At 43.8% G+C, this 15,567-nt stretch overlaps 1 protein-coding gene and 1 long non-coding RNA gene across 2 annotated transcripts; both read right to left on the bottom strand.

Annotated features, from left to right (window-relative positions):
- Positions 1–884: 884 nt before the first annotated feature.
- Positions 885–4,693, bottom strand: LOC308577132. Its single transcript, XR_014003467.1, has 2 exons — positions 4,536–4,693; positions 885–1,451 (listed from the first exon to the last, which is right to left on the bottom strand). It is a non-coding gene; the product is annotated as an uncharacterized lncRNA (long non-coding RNA).
- A 4,917-nt stretch (positions 4,694–9,610) lies between these two features.
- Positions 9,611–14,137, bottom strand: LOC308577218 (relaxin-3-like). Its single transcript, XM_081177246.1, has 2 exons — positions 13,779–14,137; positions 9,611–10,426 (listed from the first exon to the last, which is right to left on the bottom strand). The coding sequence occupies exons 1-2, from the start codon at positions 14,014–14,016 to the stop codon at positions 10,059–10,061; spliced, it is 606 nt and encodes a 201-aa protein (XP_081033372.1). The 5' UTR covers positions 14,017–14,137; the 3' UTR covers positions 9,611–10,058.
- Positions 14,138–15,567: the final 1,430 nt, after the last annotated feature.

Raw genomic sequence — 15,567 nt, forward strand, 5'->3', positions numbered from 1 at the left:
AGGGTCTACATTGGCTACCAGTCTGTTTCTGAGCACAATTCAAAGTGTTAGTGAGACCTTTAAAGCCCTAAATGACCTTGGCACTGTATACCTGAAGGAGCGTCGCCACCCCCATCATTCTGTCCAGACACTGAAGTCCAGCTCCGAGGGTCTTCCAGCAGTTCCCTCATTGCAAGAAGTGAGGTTACAGGGCACCAGGCAGAGGGCCTTCTCTGTAGGTTTAGCACACCTGAGTGTGAAGTTACAGGAAAATCTAGCTTTGGAATTCGGGAGGCTGGAGGAAGGGGGGAGAAGGGTGAAGCTTCTGTGAAGGCCAGTAGCAAGGGCAGGATTGTCACAGTGCTGTGGAATCATAGAATTGTAGAGCTGGAAGGGAACCCAAAGGTCATTCCGTCCAACCCCCTGCTATGCAGGAGTCTCAGCTAAAGCATCTGTGACAGATAGCCATCCAACCTCTGCTTACAAAATAAAGGTGTTCATAACCTCCCGAGAGAGATTGCTCATCTATTGAAGAGCTCTTACTGTCAGAAAGTTCTTCCTGATGTTTAATTGGAGACCCCTTTCCTGTGACTTAAAGATCTGGACTCCCTCCATCTAAACTCAGGAGTCTTAAATTTATGACAGTCTCCACCACGTATTGATTCTCAAAGGAATACAGACCCTGGGTGAGTGCCTAGAAACTGCCCCCCCCAACCCAAAATCTAGCTACCTCTTGGGTGTGCAACTTTGGTAACAATATGAGATTTGGAGAGGGAAGCCATTCTATGTTTGCTAAAGCAATCTGAATAATTCCCATTGCATTCATGATGGCAAGTGTGTTATGAATCACATCTGCAACCAAATATTTTATTTCCATGGTGCTGGAGGTCAAAGAACCACAATCCTTTGCTCTCGTACTACTTTATTTAACAGTGAATAGTCTCCCTTAAGCATTACAATTTCCATGGAAAGTTCAGCATGAGATCCAAGACAAGCTCTAGAAGAGAAGGGGTGTGGATGCATCTCAGCAAAACCACTGCAGAATTTTGTTATGGTTTGCTGTCACAATGCAAAGACACCACCCCAGATTTTCCCAAGGCACTAAGAAGCCTACAATTAATTGCATACAAGACGGGGTTAAAAATCATCTGTGCTTCTCCTTTGTGTACACAATGGTCAAGCAGCACTGCAACTGAACCAGTATTTCTAACAGTGGGCATCAATAATTTCCTCCACGCTGCATCCCACTGTGCAACACTTCCTTGGCAGGTACATCTCTTGTCTTTTGAAGCGTTTGACTTGTGGGAAACCTGATCTAACACGGCCAGCAATGCCTATTACCGGTAGATATTTTATCTTCTGCCAAGCATTCTCCTCAGTTGCATCCATAGAATTCTTGCGAGGGTTATTTGAATCAAAGAAATGTCCCGGCGGTGGCTCTGCATTGGGTCGGTGGTGGTCTTCAGCTAACTCTGAAAAGGAAAGACAAAACCATTATGCTTCTCAGCTCATCTTCTGAAACTATTGCATACAGGAAATGCAGTTAAACAGAAGATTTGGTTTCCATTGCCGTCATCCTTTAGGGCCTTCTCAGACAGAAGTACGTCCTGTTAAATGTGTGCTACTCACATGCTAAATGTGCCCAGGATTGCAGCCTCAGTTACTTTAAATAAAATTTATCTGACTTTGGTTTGCAAAAGTCCTTATCAATTATGAATCCTCTGTGCATCTTAACTAAGAAAAGTATTGTTGACATATTGGAATGCTAGTTTTATTGTGTGCTGGGAATAGATTTTGGGGTGGTTTGTTTAAGTAATCAATTTTATTTTTTTAAAAAAATTGTACTACTACTACTACTATTGATGAGAAACAAGTATTGATAACACTGCACAATATCATTCATTGCGTGGTCCTCTTCATTCCATTTTCTGGTTTGTACCAACAAATTGCATTTTTTAGAAATAAAGATTAACAATGGAATTAAAATAATTTGAAAACAATGCATTGCATGTTACAAAGTTTGGGCTCTCATCTCAGAGAACATTCATTGATTCTTCAGAATATTTCTTTATCTCTGCTTTTAACAGAGCACCTAACAATTTTCAGAACTAAATAACTTTAATGATTTATTGTAATACATTCTCTGCAAAGCCAATGTGCTCTTGTGTTTCTGTCCGCATGATATTTTCTGCCACTTGGATTCAAGCTATTTCCCTGTCTGCTTCGTTGACCCCAGCTCTCTAGTAAATGAGCAGCAAGACTCTGTGCCCTGTGAGAAAGGGCATTTGCAAGTAATGGTGAAATAATTAATCAGTTCTCTATTCTATGGAGTAACTAGTTCTTTGAGAGAACGCCAGCCATGCTAGCTGTAAACTCCCCAAAGACCCTTAAGAATCTATCAGATTCCATCAACCTTCAGGGGAAACCCACTTTAAATACCTGTGAAGGGCAGAAGCAGTTGTAAGCCTAAATCCTACCAGAAAATGGTCTGACCATTACGAAAGAGTCTAGAAAGATTTCCATACTCCCATTTCAACAGAACTACAATACTGAAAGATGACTCTTAGTATTAACAAATGAGAAACAAATGCACATTTCTTTTGCAAGAAAAAAAGGATGGTTGACAAAAGACCACTATCTTTTATTTATTTAAATCACAGGGTACTACTGCTATGTCAGACTAGATATCCTTGATGAATTCTGAATGGAATCAAATCTTGTCTTTTGAGTCTTAAAAAGCCAAAATCTAACATCAACTACAGCAGAAATCGAAATCTCCACCTGATCTAACACGGCTGGCAATGCCTATTGGAGATTTTCTCTTCTGCCAAGAATTCTCCTCAGCTGCATCCATAGAATTCTTGCGAGGGTTATTTGAATCAAAGAAATGTCCCAGCGGTGGCTCTGCATTGGGTCGGTGGTGGTCTTCAGCTAACTCTGAAAAGGAAAGACAAAACCATTATGCTTCTCAGCTCATCTTCTGAAACTATTGCATACAGGAAATGCAGTTAAACAGAAGATTTGGTTTCCATTGCCGTCATCCTTTAGGGCCTTCTCTGACACAGGTACGTCCTATTAAATGTGTGCTACTCACATGCTAAGTGTGCCCAGGATTGCAGCCTCAGTTACTTTAAATAAAATTTATCTGACTTTGGTTTGCAAAAGTCCTTATCAATTATGAATCCTCTGTGCATCTTAACTAAGAAAAGTATTGTTGACATATTGGAATGCTAGCTTTATTGGGTGCTGGGAATAGATTTTGGGGTGGTTTGTTTAAGTAATCAATTTTTAATTTTTTAAAAAAATTGTACTACAACTATTGATGAGAAACAAGTATTGATAACACTGCACAATATCATTCATTGCTTGGTCCTCTTCATTCGATATTCTGGTTTGTACCAACAAATTGCATTTTTTAGAAATAAAGATTAACAGTGGAATTAAAATAATTTAAAAACAATGCATTGCATGTTACAAAGTTTGGGCTCTCATCTCAGAGAACATTCATTGATTCTTCAGAATATTTCTTTATCTCTGCTTTTAACAGAGCACCTAACAATTTTCAGAACTAAATAAATTTAATGATTTATTGTAATACATTCTCTGCAAAGCCAATGTGCTCTTGTGTTTCTTTCCGCATGATATTTTCTGCCACTTGGATTCAAGCCTATCTGCTTCATTGACCCCAGCTCTCTAGTAAATTAGCAGCAAGACTCTGTGCCCTGTGAGAAAGGGCATTTGCAAGTAATGGTGAAATAATCAATCGGTTCTCTATTCTATGGAGTAACTAGTTATTTGAGAGAATGCCAGCCATGCTAGCTGTAAACTCCCCAAAGACCCTTAAGAATCTATCAGATTCCATCAACCTTCAGGGGAAACCCACTTTAAATACCTGTGAAGAGCAGAAGCAGTTGTAAGCCTAAGTCCTACCAGAAAATGGTCTGACCATTACGAAAGAGTCTAGAAAGATTTCCATACTCCCATTTCAACAGAACTACAATACTGAAAGATGACTCTTAGTATTAACAAATGAGAAACAAATGCACATTTCTTTTGCAAGAAAAAAAGGATGGTTGACAAAAGACCACTATCTTTTATTTATTTAAATTACTTTAAATAAATAAATTAAATAACTTAAATTTAAATTAAGTTACTACTACTATGTCAGACTAGATATCCTTGATGAATTCTGAATGGAATCAAATCTTGTCTTTTGAGTCGTAAAAAGCCAAAATCCAACATCAACTACAGCAGTAAAAAGAAACATTTTCTCTCCGAAAGCTGACCATGGATCATTTCACTTGGGTTAAAAACAAAACAAAACATCCGTCTGCAGACTGTGCATTAAACCGAACTGCTTTCTAATCCATTTCTTTTCTTCCTGTACCCACTTATACAGATTATAACTAAAAACTGGAGCTTTGGCCCGAAATATGGAAAATCCCATGCACTCCCTTATAGAAGCCACCTTACTTCTCTTGAACAGGAATACAAAAGAGCAGCAAGCTACATGGTGAAGGACTGGCTGGTAGCTCAACTTTGGCTGAATCACTTACCAACACGTGGGGGACCGGAATAGCGTAGATCGTCCAGCAGGGAGCTTGCATGATCGTAAGTTTCACAGATATACTCAACTGCCTTGAAGTAATGGCGGGCACAATGTTTTCTTATGTGTTGGGGCAGCACTTCTATTGGCAGTGTAACTAACAGCAATAGCAAGCTCATCTTGCCCATTTCCACTGACTCTGCTCTCCCTCAGTCTGCCTTTGAGCTCCCAGGTGTCTCTGTCCTAGCCAGCAAACACTGAGCTCAGCCTCCACCTGCCTGGCCTTTAAATAAGGTGCAACACTTTGTGATCTGGAAAAAGAAGACAAGGCCTTTGAGGGAAAGCGAAGGTGTCCTGTACTTGTGCATTCTTGCATGTGGGGGCTGAAATAGTCTGAAAATCAAAGGCACCTGTTCCCGTACATTAAGATCTCCCATGTTATCATAATGAGAAAGCAGTGAGGGAGAGGATCAGAAGGCACAAAGTAGACAGAAGCCAGAGTACATGGACATCATGTGAAGTTTGGGCAGGTGGAGGCGAAGGTGTGCATTTGTTGACTAGGAAAGCAGGAGCTCAAAGGGACACTGTTGGTGAGCAGAGTGACTGAGCTTGAGGGGGACAGCAGCTGGTCATCGTGCAACCTGGCTGTGAGGCTGAGGCCTTCTCTGTTTTCCAGATCATTTTTGCCCAGCTGCAAGTTTACCAGCTCTGGTAGCTGCCTTGCACCTGCCTGTTTGCTTAGTGACCAAAGCTGATCCCAGATCATTCCTTGATACGGAACCAGGTAAAGGTGAACGGCATGTGAGCCCCGGCTTGACAATCTGGATTGTTATTGGCCCAAAAGACAATGATACTATGGCTACGTATCCATGCGGAACTGGGATCAGAGCTGTTCTGAGAAGGAGAGGTTTGGGCTTGGCCATTCAGATGCTTTAAAACAGGGCCGTCTCTACCCGGTGGAGCAAGTGGTGCATGGCGCCAGGGCGCTACGCTCTCGAGGGCGCCCAGCGGAGAGTCCGAGGAGAGTCTGGGGAGGGGAGAGCAGGGAGGTAAGCAAGGCGGAGTGGGGATTTGGTGCCTGCATGCGTCCAGCGCCCATTGAAGGCACTAGGACTCTGTTCCGCTCTGCAGTGCCAGGGTCATCCCTACTGATGGGAAGGCTCCGGATGATTTCCCACAGTCCGGGGCTCTCCCCACTTATTCCGTGGGGGGTGGAGGAGAAGGAGGAGAGCCATGAGGTGCCAGGCGACGCTGACCTCCTTCCCACTCTTGGGATCCCAAGGAAGCCCAGGGCTGGAGGCTGACTACCCACCCGCCCTTCCCGCCATTGTGGCCAGGGTGCAGCAGGTGATTTCTCCCGGCGGCAAGTTCCCACCCCTGCTCTCTGACTCGGCACTGCTGCACACCAGGGCCGCCCGGACGGAGCAGGGCAGGAAAGTTCCTCCGTGGACGGCGGCGCTCAGCAGCTGTGGGAGGAAAATTCAGTCACAAACTATTGCAAAATTCTGCAGTAGTTTTGCTGAGATGCATCCACACCCCTTCTCTTCTAGAACTTGTCTTGGATCTCATGCTGTACTTTCCATGGAAATTATAATTCCTTAAGAGAGACTTAACACTGTTAATTAAAGTAGTACGAGAGCAAAGAATTGTGGTTCTTTGACCTCCAGCACAACGGAAATAAAATATTTGGTTGCAGATGTGATTCATAACACACTTGCCATCATGAATGCAATGGGAATTATTGATTCAGATTGCTTTCGCAAACATAGAATTGCTTCCCTCTCCAAATTGCCTCTCCACACTTGCCAGGATGAAAGCAATAGGAATTATTATACTGGGTACAGAACTGCATCAGTCCATTCACACTAGTCTTCTGGTTCCATATGCAAGCTTGATTGCACTTAAGTCCATATACGGTAGTTTGATGATTACTTCTTGGGTGCAGAACTGCATCAGATCATCCACACTATTGTCACCAGGTAGCTTTGTCCTAGTCAACAAATGCAAAACTTAGCCACATGTCCAGCCTTAACATACAGTATCTGCTGTCTACTTTGTGTGCCTTCTGTTCCTCACCTGCATTCTCATCATCAGAACATGAGTTATCTTAAAGTACTGTAGCAGATGCCTTTGATTTTCAGAATATTTCAGCTTCAAGATGCAAGACTACACAAGTACAGGATAGCCACCCCCCTCCTTTCCCCTAATAGCTTATCTGGGCTGCAGGTGGCACTGTGGTCTAAACCATTGAGCCTCTTGGGCTTGTCGATCAAAGTGAGTTCCCATTGCTCTGTCCCAGCTCCTGCCAACCTAGCAGTTCGAAAGCACACCAGTGCAAGTAGATAAATAGGTACTGCTGCAGCGGAAAGCTAAATGCTGTTTCCGTGTGCTCTGGTTTCTGTCACTGTTTCTGTCACTGTGTCCCATTGCACCAGAAGCAGTTTAGTCCTGTTGGCCACATGACCCGGAAAGCTGTCTGTGGACAAACACCGGCTCCCTTGGCCTGAAAGCAAGATGAGTGCCACAACCCCATAGTCACCTTTGACTGGACATAACGGTCCAGGGGTCCTTTACCTTTTTTAAAAATACCATATCTTCCGTTTCTGGTATCATATTTCTATACTCATTCAGACATTATCTGAGAACTGAAGAATCGTCTGGAAATTGTGACAGTTTGGTTATCAGGATGCAGATAGTGAAACGAGCATCTTCTATATTGACTACATTCACAGATTCTCATCTAAGTAAGATTGTGGCTTGGGGATGTATGGTGATAGGAAATACGAAGCAAAGGATTAACAAAAGCGTTCCATTCACTCCATTGCCCTGGGGTGGTTTGTGCGTTGTTGGTGACTTCAGATGATAGTACAGTGATACCTCGGGTTAAGTACTTAATTCGTTCCGGAGGTCTATTCTTAACCTGAAGCACCACTTTAGCTAATGGGGCCTCCTGCTGCCGCCGCGCCGCCAGAGCACGATTTCTGTTCTCATCCTGAAGCAAAGTTCTTAACCCGAGGTACTACTTCTGGGTTAGCGGAGTCTGTAACCTGAAGCGTATGTAACCTGAAGCGTATGTAATCCGAGGTACCACTGTATTTCCAATTTGTTTTCTGAGGTCCAGGGTATTTTTTGGTTAAATACCATTTTCTTGAGCATGTCTTAAGGAAATAAATGTGAATGTGTCATCTAGCTAAACCAGGTTGGCTAGTAAGTTGGAGCTGGAGTTGGTGATGAGGATGGAGACAGACTATTTGTTGTCCCAGTACTGAAAACAGTGGCCCTCATGTCATGATTCTTTTTAGCAAAACCTATAACCTTGGGAAAAACAAAACGCATGTGTGGCTAAGGGATCAACTTCTACCTTTAGTTTGAAGAATTCCAAAATCCCCTTGTGGTGATCAACTAAGATGTCATAAAATAGTGAGCAAGAATTTGAGTCCACCGGTACTCTTGGTAAGCTAGACATTAAGCAAAACCAGGAAAGGGTATTGGGATTGGCTTGGTATAGAACAAGGGTAGGCAAACTAAGGCCCAATCACCTTCTAAATCTGGCCCGCGGATGGTCCGGGAATCAGTGTGTTTTTACATGAGTAGAATGTGTCCTTTTATTCAAAATGCATCTCTGGGTTATTTGTGGGACCTGCCTGGTGTTTTCACATGAGTAGAATGTGTGCTTTTATTTAAAATGCATCTTTGGGTTATTTGTGGGGCATAGGAATTTGTTCATTTTTCTTCTTCAAAATATAGTCTGGCCCCCCACAAGGTCTGAGAGACTGTGGACTGGCCCCCTGCTGAAAAAGTTTGCTGACCCCTGGTATAGAACACCTATCTGCATTAGTCAGATTGGTCATGTTTTATACCGACTTAGAAAGGACATGGCTCTGGGTGTTATGATGAAGAGTCCTGGAGAGCTCTGGGGTACCATATCTCTGGCCACAGCTAGGCATGCTGGCGGAAAAACTGCAAACCATGGTTTAGTAGATTGAAAGTTTTAAAGGGGAATTCTGATGTGGCCATCCCTGAGCCCATGAATTCCTGCATGGTTTTCTCTATTTACTTGAATGAGCCTGTTATGCCTACCGGCGTGGTTGCTCAAGAGCGAACAGGCAAGATCCTCACTGGTCTTTTCAAAAGGCTTTGTTATCAGTGCAAAAACATTTACAGTGCAGAACATCTCAGTTCCATGTCTTGCTCAGTCACTAGCAGAATCTGAGAGTGGGCGGTCCTTAAACTTTCCTCAGCAGAGTAGTCTCTTGACCCCCATGTGACGCCTCATCTCTCTGTGTGTAAACCTACCATGCAGAGAGGGCGTGGCTAAAAGGGGACCTGCCTCCCCCCCCTTTGGCCATTCACAGTGTCTTGGCTCTCTCTTGCATCCTCTGAGCCCAGCATCTCTTCCCCACTAGAGGAAGAGTGGGGAATTGGCAAACCCAGTTTCGCTTCTCCTTTCGTGGGCTGCATCTCCCAATTGACGGATGTATTCATTGTATTCACTGGAAGTAGGAACATATTCATCCTTCCTCCGCAGAGGAAGTGCTGCTTCTCACGGTCTTTGTGTTGGGATACTGCCAGAGAGACAAAGTCCATCATGGCCCCAAGCCGTCTGCCGGACGATCCAGCGATCTCCCGTAGGCACGTAGTATCAGCAATTAGCGACATGAGTTTCTAGAAAATATCTTGCCACATTCCAGAGCTCATGCACACTCTATCAGCAGATAATGCACAGCAAAAGTCACACTCAGGAGAGCATTATTTACAAGTTTTATTCAGCGTTGATCAGAACAAAGAAAGACATGACTGCCTGCGTCAGTGTCTCCAGACACAGAGAGAAAACGAAAGCAACAGAAAACATAAACATTCTGTGAACAGGAAATACGCAGACTCTGTGACTCTCAAAGCCTGCTCCCTTTTAAGGTGGAACGGAAATATCCTAACACTTTGGAGGCTCTCTGTAATCCAGCTGCCCTTCCACCTCTCGCCTCTGAGCTGATGGCAGTTCCCTTACAGAGCCTCTTCACTTTTATGTGCAATGTGTAACCAATACAGCTCATGGTAATCTAGGACAACTACATTTTATTGTATGTATTTAGCTTTGTGTTTATGGAAGTCAGGCACATTGGGAACACATAGGAAAATATATCCCTGGCTGAGTTATATCCATTAGCTTTCAATTTCACACATGCACATTGAATGTAGACTATATAACACTTTAATCAAAGGTTGGGTTTCTCTCTTCAGAGTGGCAAATGTGGCACAGAAATCAGCATAATTTTAGAAGAATTGGAGTAGTAAAATGAACGCATAACAAAATGCAAATACATTTACACATAATTATAATGGCAATTCATGTGGGTTTTTTTGGTTTTGGTTTTTTTACAGGAAACCAGGACACCATCAATAATTTGGAGACAAAATAGATTACAAGTCAGCAATCTTCTTTTTCGTACAGGCAGTATTCAATTAAAAAGCACTGCAAACAACACTGAATTTTGGGTGTTCCTGAAAAATTGGATGTGCAAATATAAAGGTATTCTTAACACAATCTACTAATCTCAGTTTTGGTACATCCCCAATTACAGCACAGTCCGGCCATTCCCATAGGAGTTGCACGCTTTATTCTGGGCTGTTTGACCAAAGGGAAGCTATATGAGCTGATGGAATTGGCAAGCCCAGTTTCGCTTCTCCTTTCGTGGGCTGCATCTCCCAATTGACGGATGTATTCATTGTATTCACTGGAAGTAGGAACATATTCATTAAAATAATCATATAAATTTAAAAAGTCTTTCAGCGACGGCTTTCCAGCTTGTTGACTGATGCTTTGCAGTTGCGCCAGTTCAGGATCCAAGACAGACTGCAAGTTAATATTATCCAGTCCTTTGTCCGTGCTAGTTTGAAGAAACTCTGTTAAGGTAAAACAAAGGAAACTATCAAAAGGTGACCCTTTGTAAAATGTCTACTGAATTTTCTGGAAGAAATTTGTTAGTGATACTGTGAGTATTATTCATGCATTTACCTATACACATTTTACCCCACTGGTTCACCAAAATATTTCAGGAGCAGCTTGCAAGAATAAGTAGTGATATGCAAATTTTGCTAACTAAACTAGGGCTGCCATATTGTCGTTGAGCTTTTTTGGTTTTACCCAAAATTGTTGAGGTTTTTTCTTTTACAAAATCTCAAAAAAAAAATGAGGTTTTTGACCTATTTCGAAGGAAAAACACCAAAACCAGACGATGCCGACATGGGTTGCTGTATGTCCAGATTTTCCCAGACATTTCAGCCCGGACACTGCTTCCGATGGCTGATTGCGGGCTATGTATGGGAAATTCTGGGTGTATGGCAACCCTGACTAAACAATACATCTTATTTTAACAAGTCCAAAATATACCAATGATTTATTATTCAATAATTGGGGTTTCTTTTACCCATAAACATTTCAAGTACAAAAAGAAATTGCTGAGCAAATGTTCTAAGTTCGCTGCTAGAATCTGGGACTCAAAATGTGATTCCTGTAAAGAGGTAGGGATCTGAAGAATAGAAATATATTACAGGAAACAGGAAAGTATAATTATCCCAGTCAAAAGAAACAACCACATCATTTTCTTATACAGTGGTACCTCGGGTTAAGTACTTAATTTGTTCTGGAGGTCTGTACTTAACCTGAAACTGTTCTTAACCTGAAGCACCACTTTAGCTAATGGGGCCTCCTGCTGCCGCTGCACCACCGGAGCCCAATTTCTGTTCTTATCCTGAAGCAAAGTTCTTAACCTGAAGCACTATTTCTAGGTTAGCGGAGTGTGTAACCTGAAGCGTATGTAACCTGAAGCGTATGTAACCTGCGGTACCACTGTAGTGTCTTCAGCTTGAAATACTGAGCATGTAGTAAGGTTGTGATTTAGAGATATGGCACTGACCCTTCTCCATTTTAGACCACTTATGGTTTTTCACACCACGTTTCCGAAAAGCTCACTGATTCTATAATACAGGTTGAGTTATTATTGCCATATTTAATTCAATAGGTCTATTTACTAGGTAATCATGCAGAATATCCAATGTATTTTGCTTTTTTTAAAAAAGAACACCTGTTTGCCAAACATCACTATTGGAAATTCCCAATACATCATTTTAAAACTTGGAATTTATCTAAGAGATAGCTGTTGGATGCGGCTGAGTTTTGAACTCTAACCCCCCAATTTCTGTAACTCATTCATGCTGCAACTGAATTTTGATATGGCATTTCCAATATATACAGCAGAAAAATGTACATTTGCAGATGCAACAGCTATATAAAATGAGATTGTGCCACTATATGTGGTAGAATGTTTTTTATAAGTCCTCGATTTAGATGTTTGAGTTTCCAGTCTTTTCCTCAAAAGGATAGTTGAAATTTAAAGGCACATGAATATTGGAATATTGGAAGTCCTAATTAAAATAGCTGTTATTGCCTTTCTTGGTGCTCATCTTCAAACTGGGGCAAATCCCCATGCTAAGTTCCTTTTATTCATCAAACTGCTTCTGGTCTAAACCAAGTGTCTAAATCAAGATTTATAGCATATGCTGGGGCTTTATAGTAGAACTGCTATATACTTTCATTTACCACTTTATATTGTATTAACATAATCTGCAAGCACTCGCCTAAGACATTTCTTTATGAATTAGTTAACCAGTTGAGCATGTCAATCAGAGAAGCTGTGAGCAGCAGGCAGTCTTCTACTTGTTACCCAATATCATCACAGGAAACAATAGATTATGTGTGGTGCAAGCACACGCGCGCACACACACACACACACACACACACAGAGAGTAATTGGAATTCAAACAAGTTGGGGGGTGGTATGCAAATTCCACAAGTCTCCTTCAAATCAAACAAAGAGAATGCACAAGCACCACTGAAATCAGCAAGACATTTGAAAGACTTAACTTTGGCTGGGTTATACATATTTCATTTGCCTCCCCCCCCCCATTTATTTTAAATGAGAAGTTGCTTTTGTATGTATTCACGCTTGCTAGTGTTTCGAAGACTAATCTGAGGTTAAACTAGAGCAAGGCACAATGGCAGCCTAAAACTGGATATCACTTTTTTGCATCTGCCTCCTTGAAGTTTAGGGGAAAACTAACATGTCACCGCCTTATTCACAAGATCAGCTGAGCTGCCTACCACTCTGTGTTTCCAGTTTTTGCCATGATGCAGGGGCTTCAGGTGAGAATGATGCTCCCTAGATCCACTTTCAAACAAATACAACAGGGGCAATTTACAGTTTTGGGGAGCTAAAGCTTTAGCGACTCAGAAACAACGAGGTAAAGACGGTATACTGAGAGGGGCTGTAGAGCCTGCCCTGGGAAATGCCCTCTCACATAGCTGTCAACGTTTCCCTTTTTTTAAGGGAAATTCCCATATTTCGAATAGGATTCCTCGCAAGAAAAGCGAAAAGTTGACAGCTATGCCCTCTCACCAGATGTCAAACAGAGAAACAACTGCACGACTTTTAGAAGGCAGCCCTGTATAGCGAAGTTTTTGATGTCTGAGGTTTCATTGTGGTTTTTATACGGATATTTTCCTGGGGCATCCCAGTCAGATGGTCGGCACAGAAATAATAAAATTACCACCATTGCTTTTATACTAAAGGGTAGGGAAAGCAAAGTGGCGGGGCGCTCTTGACGTTTCGATCTTCGGCGATGCGTTTTGTGTTGAGAAGCGGCCCTATGGATAGCTCGCGTCGAGCGGCAGCCTCCTCGTCTCAGGGTCGTGGGTTCGAGTCGCACTGCTGAGCAAAAGATTCCTGCAGTGCAGGGGCAGGGGGTCGGACTAGATGACCCTCGTGGGTGCTGTTCCACATCCAGCTCGGGAGAACGGACTTGGCAGTGCGTCTTTACGCACGAGTCTCCAAATGGTTCTCTCGAGCTCCATGGAGAGGGGACCTATCCCCAGACATGGGTCTACTCTGCAGGATCGCGACCTAAATCCTGCTTTAGAAGCGAGGATCTTGAAAGTCTGAGCGTGAGGCGAGCAGAGAAAACTCCCTCCCCCCCTTCTCCGGGGATCTGTACTTTTCCTGGTCTTACGAAGACGAGGTTGGATATTGGAGATGTTCGTTTGGCACCATGTTTCAGCGGGAAGAGCCACAGCGCTTCGTCTAATTTATTGTTATTATTTTTATTATTAACAATAATGACCGCACACTATGGAAGACGAGACGCCCCCGACCCCCCCGCGACCCCCGTTTCCCCCGACGGCGCCTCGCGAGCGTCTTACCAGCGCGCGCCCTGGCGGAGCCTAGTGGTGCCTGCGCCGTGGGCCTCTCGGCGACCCTCCTCCAGCGCGACCCTCCGCAGGTGAAGATGACGGCGCGGATGAACTCTCGTCCGCACAGCTTCACGGCGTACTCGCCGTCTTGGGGGGATGCCGAGGCTCCGGCCGCCGGGGAGCTCCGGAAGGTCAGCTCGGTCGTCAGCAGTAGCAGCACGACGGGCAGCAGCCCGCGGAGCCTCATGGCGAACGCGCGCCCTCTCCTGCCTTTGGCCGCCGCCTTGTCCCGCCCTTCCGTCGGCTCGGAGTCCTGCAGACGTCGGCTCGGAGTCCTGCAGAGACGCGCCGTCGAGCGCGAAGGACTGGCGGCTGGAGGGCTGAGCCGCAACCTTCGCCAGGCGCGCTTTATAGAGCGAGAGGAGACCCTCCGCCTCTGACTCATCCACACGCACACGACTTTCCACACTTCTCATTTCCGTCCTCTGCTTCCTCGCCCACCTCCCTTTATTAATTTCCTAGAGAGAAGCCCCTGCCAGATGGCCACTGGGCTTTAGGAAGGAAACGTCTTCCTTTTCTTTCCCCCCCCTTTTTAGGGTTCCCATATTTCAAAAAGTGAACATCCGGACACGAAACAATTGGGGGGGGGGTGTTAGATAACAGACAATCTAGTATTTCTGCTTCCAGCTAGCATTCTGTAACATTTTCCTGTTCAATATACAGTGGTATCTCTGGTTAAGAACTTAATTCGTTCCGGAGGTCCGTTCATCCCACGAGTGCCCACTTGGCCCCCACCACCGTGGGGACCGTGGAGCGTGCATGGCCATGGCACCGAAATTTGTGGGTGCTCTGCCCTTTCATGGGGAATTTTGTAGGTGCTCAGGCACCCAGGGCCCTGGGGATTTGGCACCTATGATACAGTCCCATCTGAGTCCACAGCATCTCTGAAAGCTGTAAGGTTTCCATCTTGTAGCCATGTTTTTTCTAATTCATCTCTTAGATGATTGAAGAAATCATCTTCCACGTTGTCATCATTCCAATTGTATTCCTGCACATGTGCATCTTCATCTTCATCTAAACCAGCCCAGTCTTTGGCAAGGAACTCTTCAAAGTTCTCCTCCTCCTCAAGCCCCAAGAATCATAGACTTGTAAAGTTGGGAAGGGACCACGAGGGTCATCTAGTCCAACCCCCTGGCATGCAGGAATCTTTTGCCCAAAATAGGACTCGAATCCACGACCCTGACCTTAGGAGTGCCCTAGTTTCATAGAAGAATAGAGGCCATTGACAGACTACCTATCAAATTATTGTTCTTATGCAAAATCACATGCAGGATTTGAGAATGTAGAGAATGGATTTGGAGGGCTTAGAAAATAAATGTAGGTGTGTTTTAATGCAGCCCTTAAGAGGGACTGGGGAAAAAAACATCAGGGAAGGAGGGAAGGGAAGTCAAGAAAATGTGGAACAAAAAAACCCCCAAACGATATAGATGACTGGAGTTATGTAATAATTTGGAAGATTTAATAGAATCAGTTATTTTAAAAAAGAGATTAAGGGCCTCATGTTCTACCAACTGAGCTGTCCCAGGGTATATCTCAAGCATCACTCCTTTTTTTGAGCTACAATGAGAATTAGGCGCTGACTCCTAGGAGCCGAGGTCCCTTTGCCCCCCCCCCCATAAAATATTTGAGGGAGCTGCCCCCCTGCAAAAAATGTTCATGGGTTCATTCAAATGGTGTTTGCGTTCCACATCTTGTGATCGATTTTGCACCACCTTCTGAGGGCGTCCGTTCCACAGTC

The sequence above is a fragment of the Podarcis bocagei genome, assembly GCF_964188305.1.
Source record: "Podarcis bocagei genome assembly, chromosome: 17".
NCBI classification, from domain to species: Eukaryota; Metazoa; Chordata; class Lepidosauria; order Squamata; family Lacertidae; genus Podarcis; species Podarcis bocagei.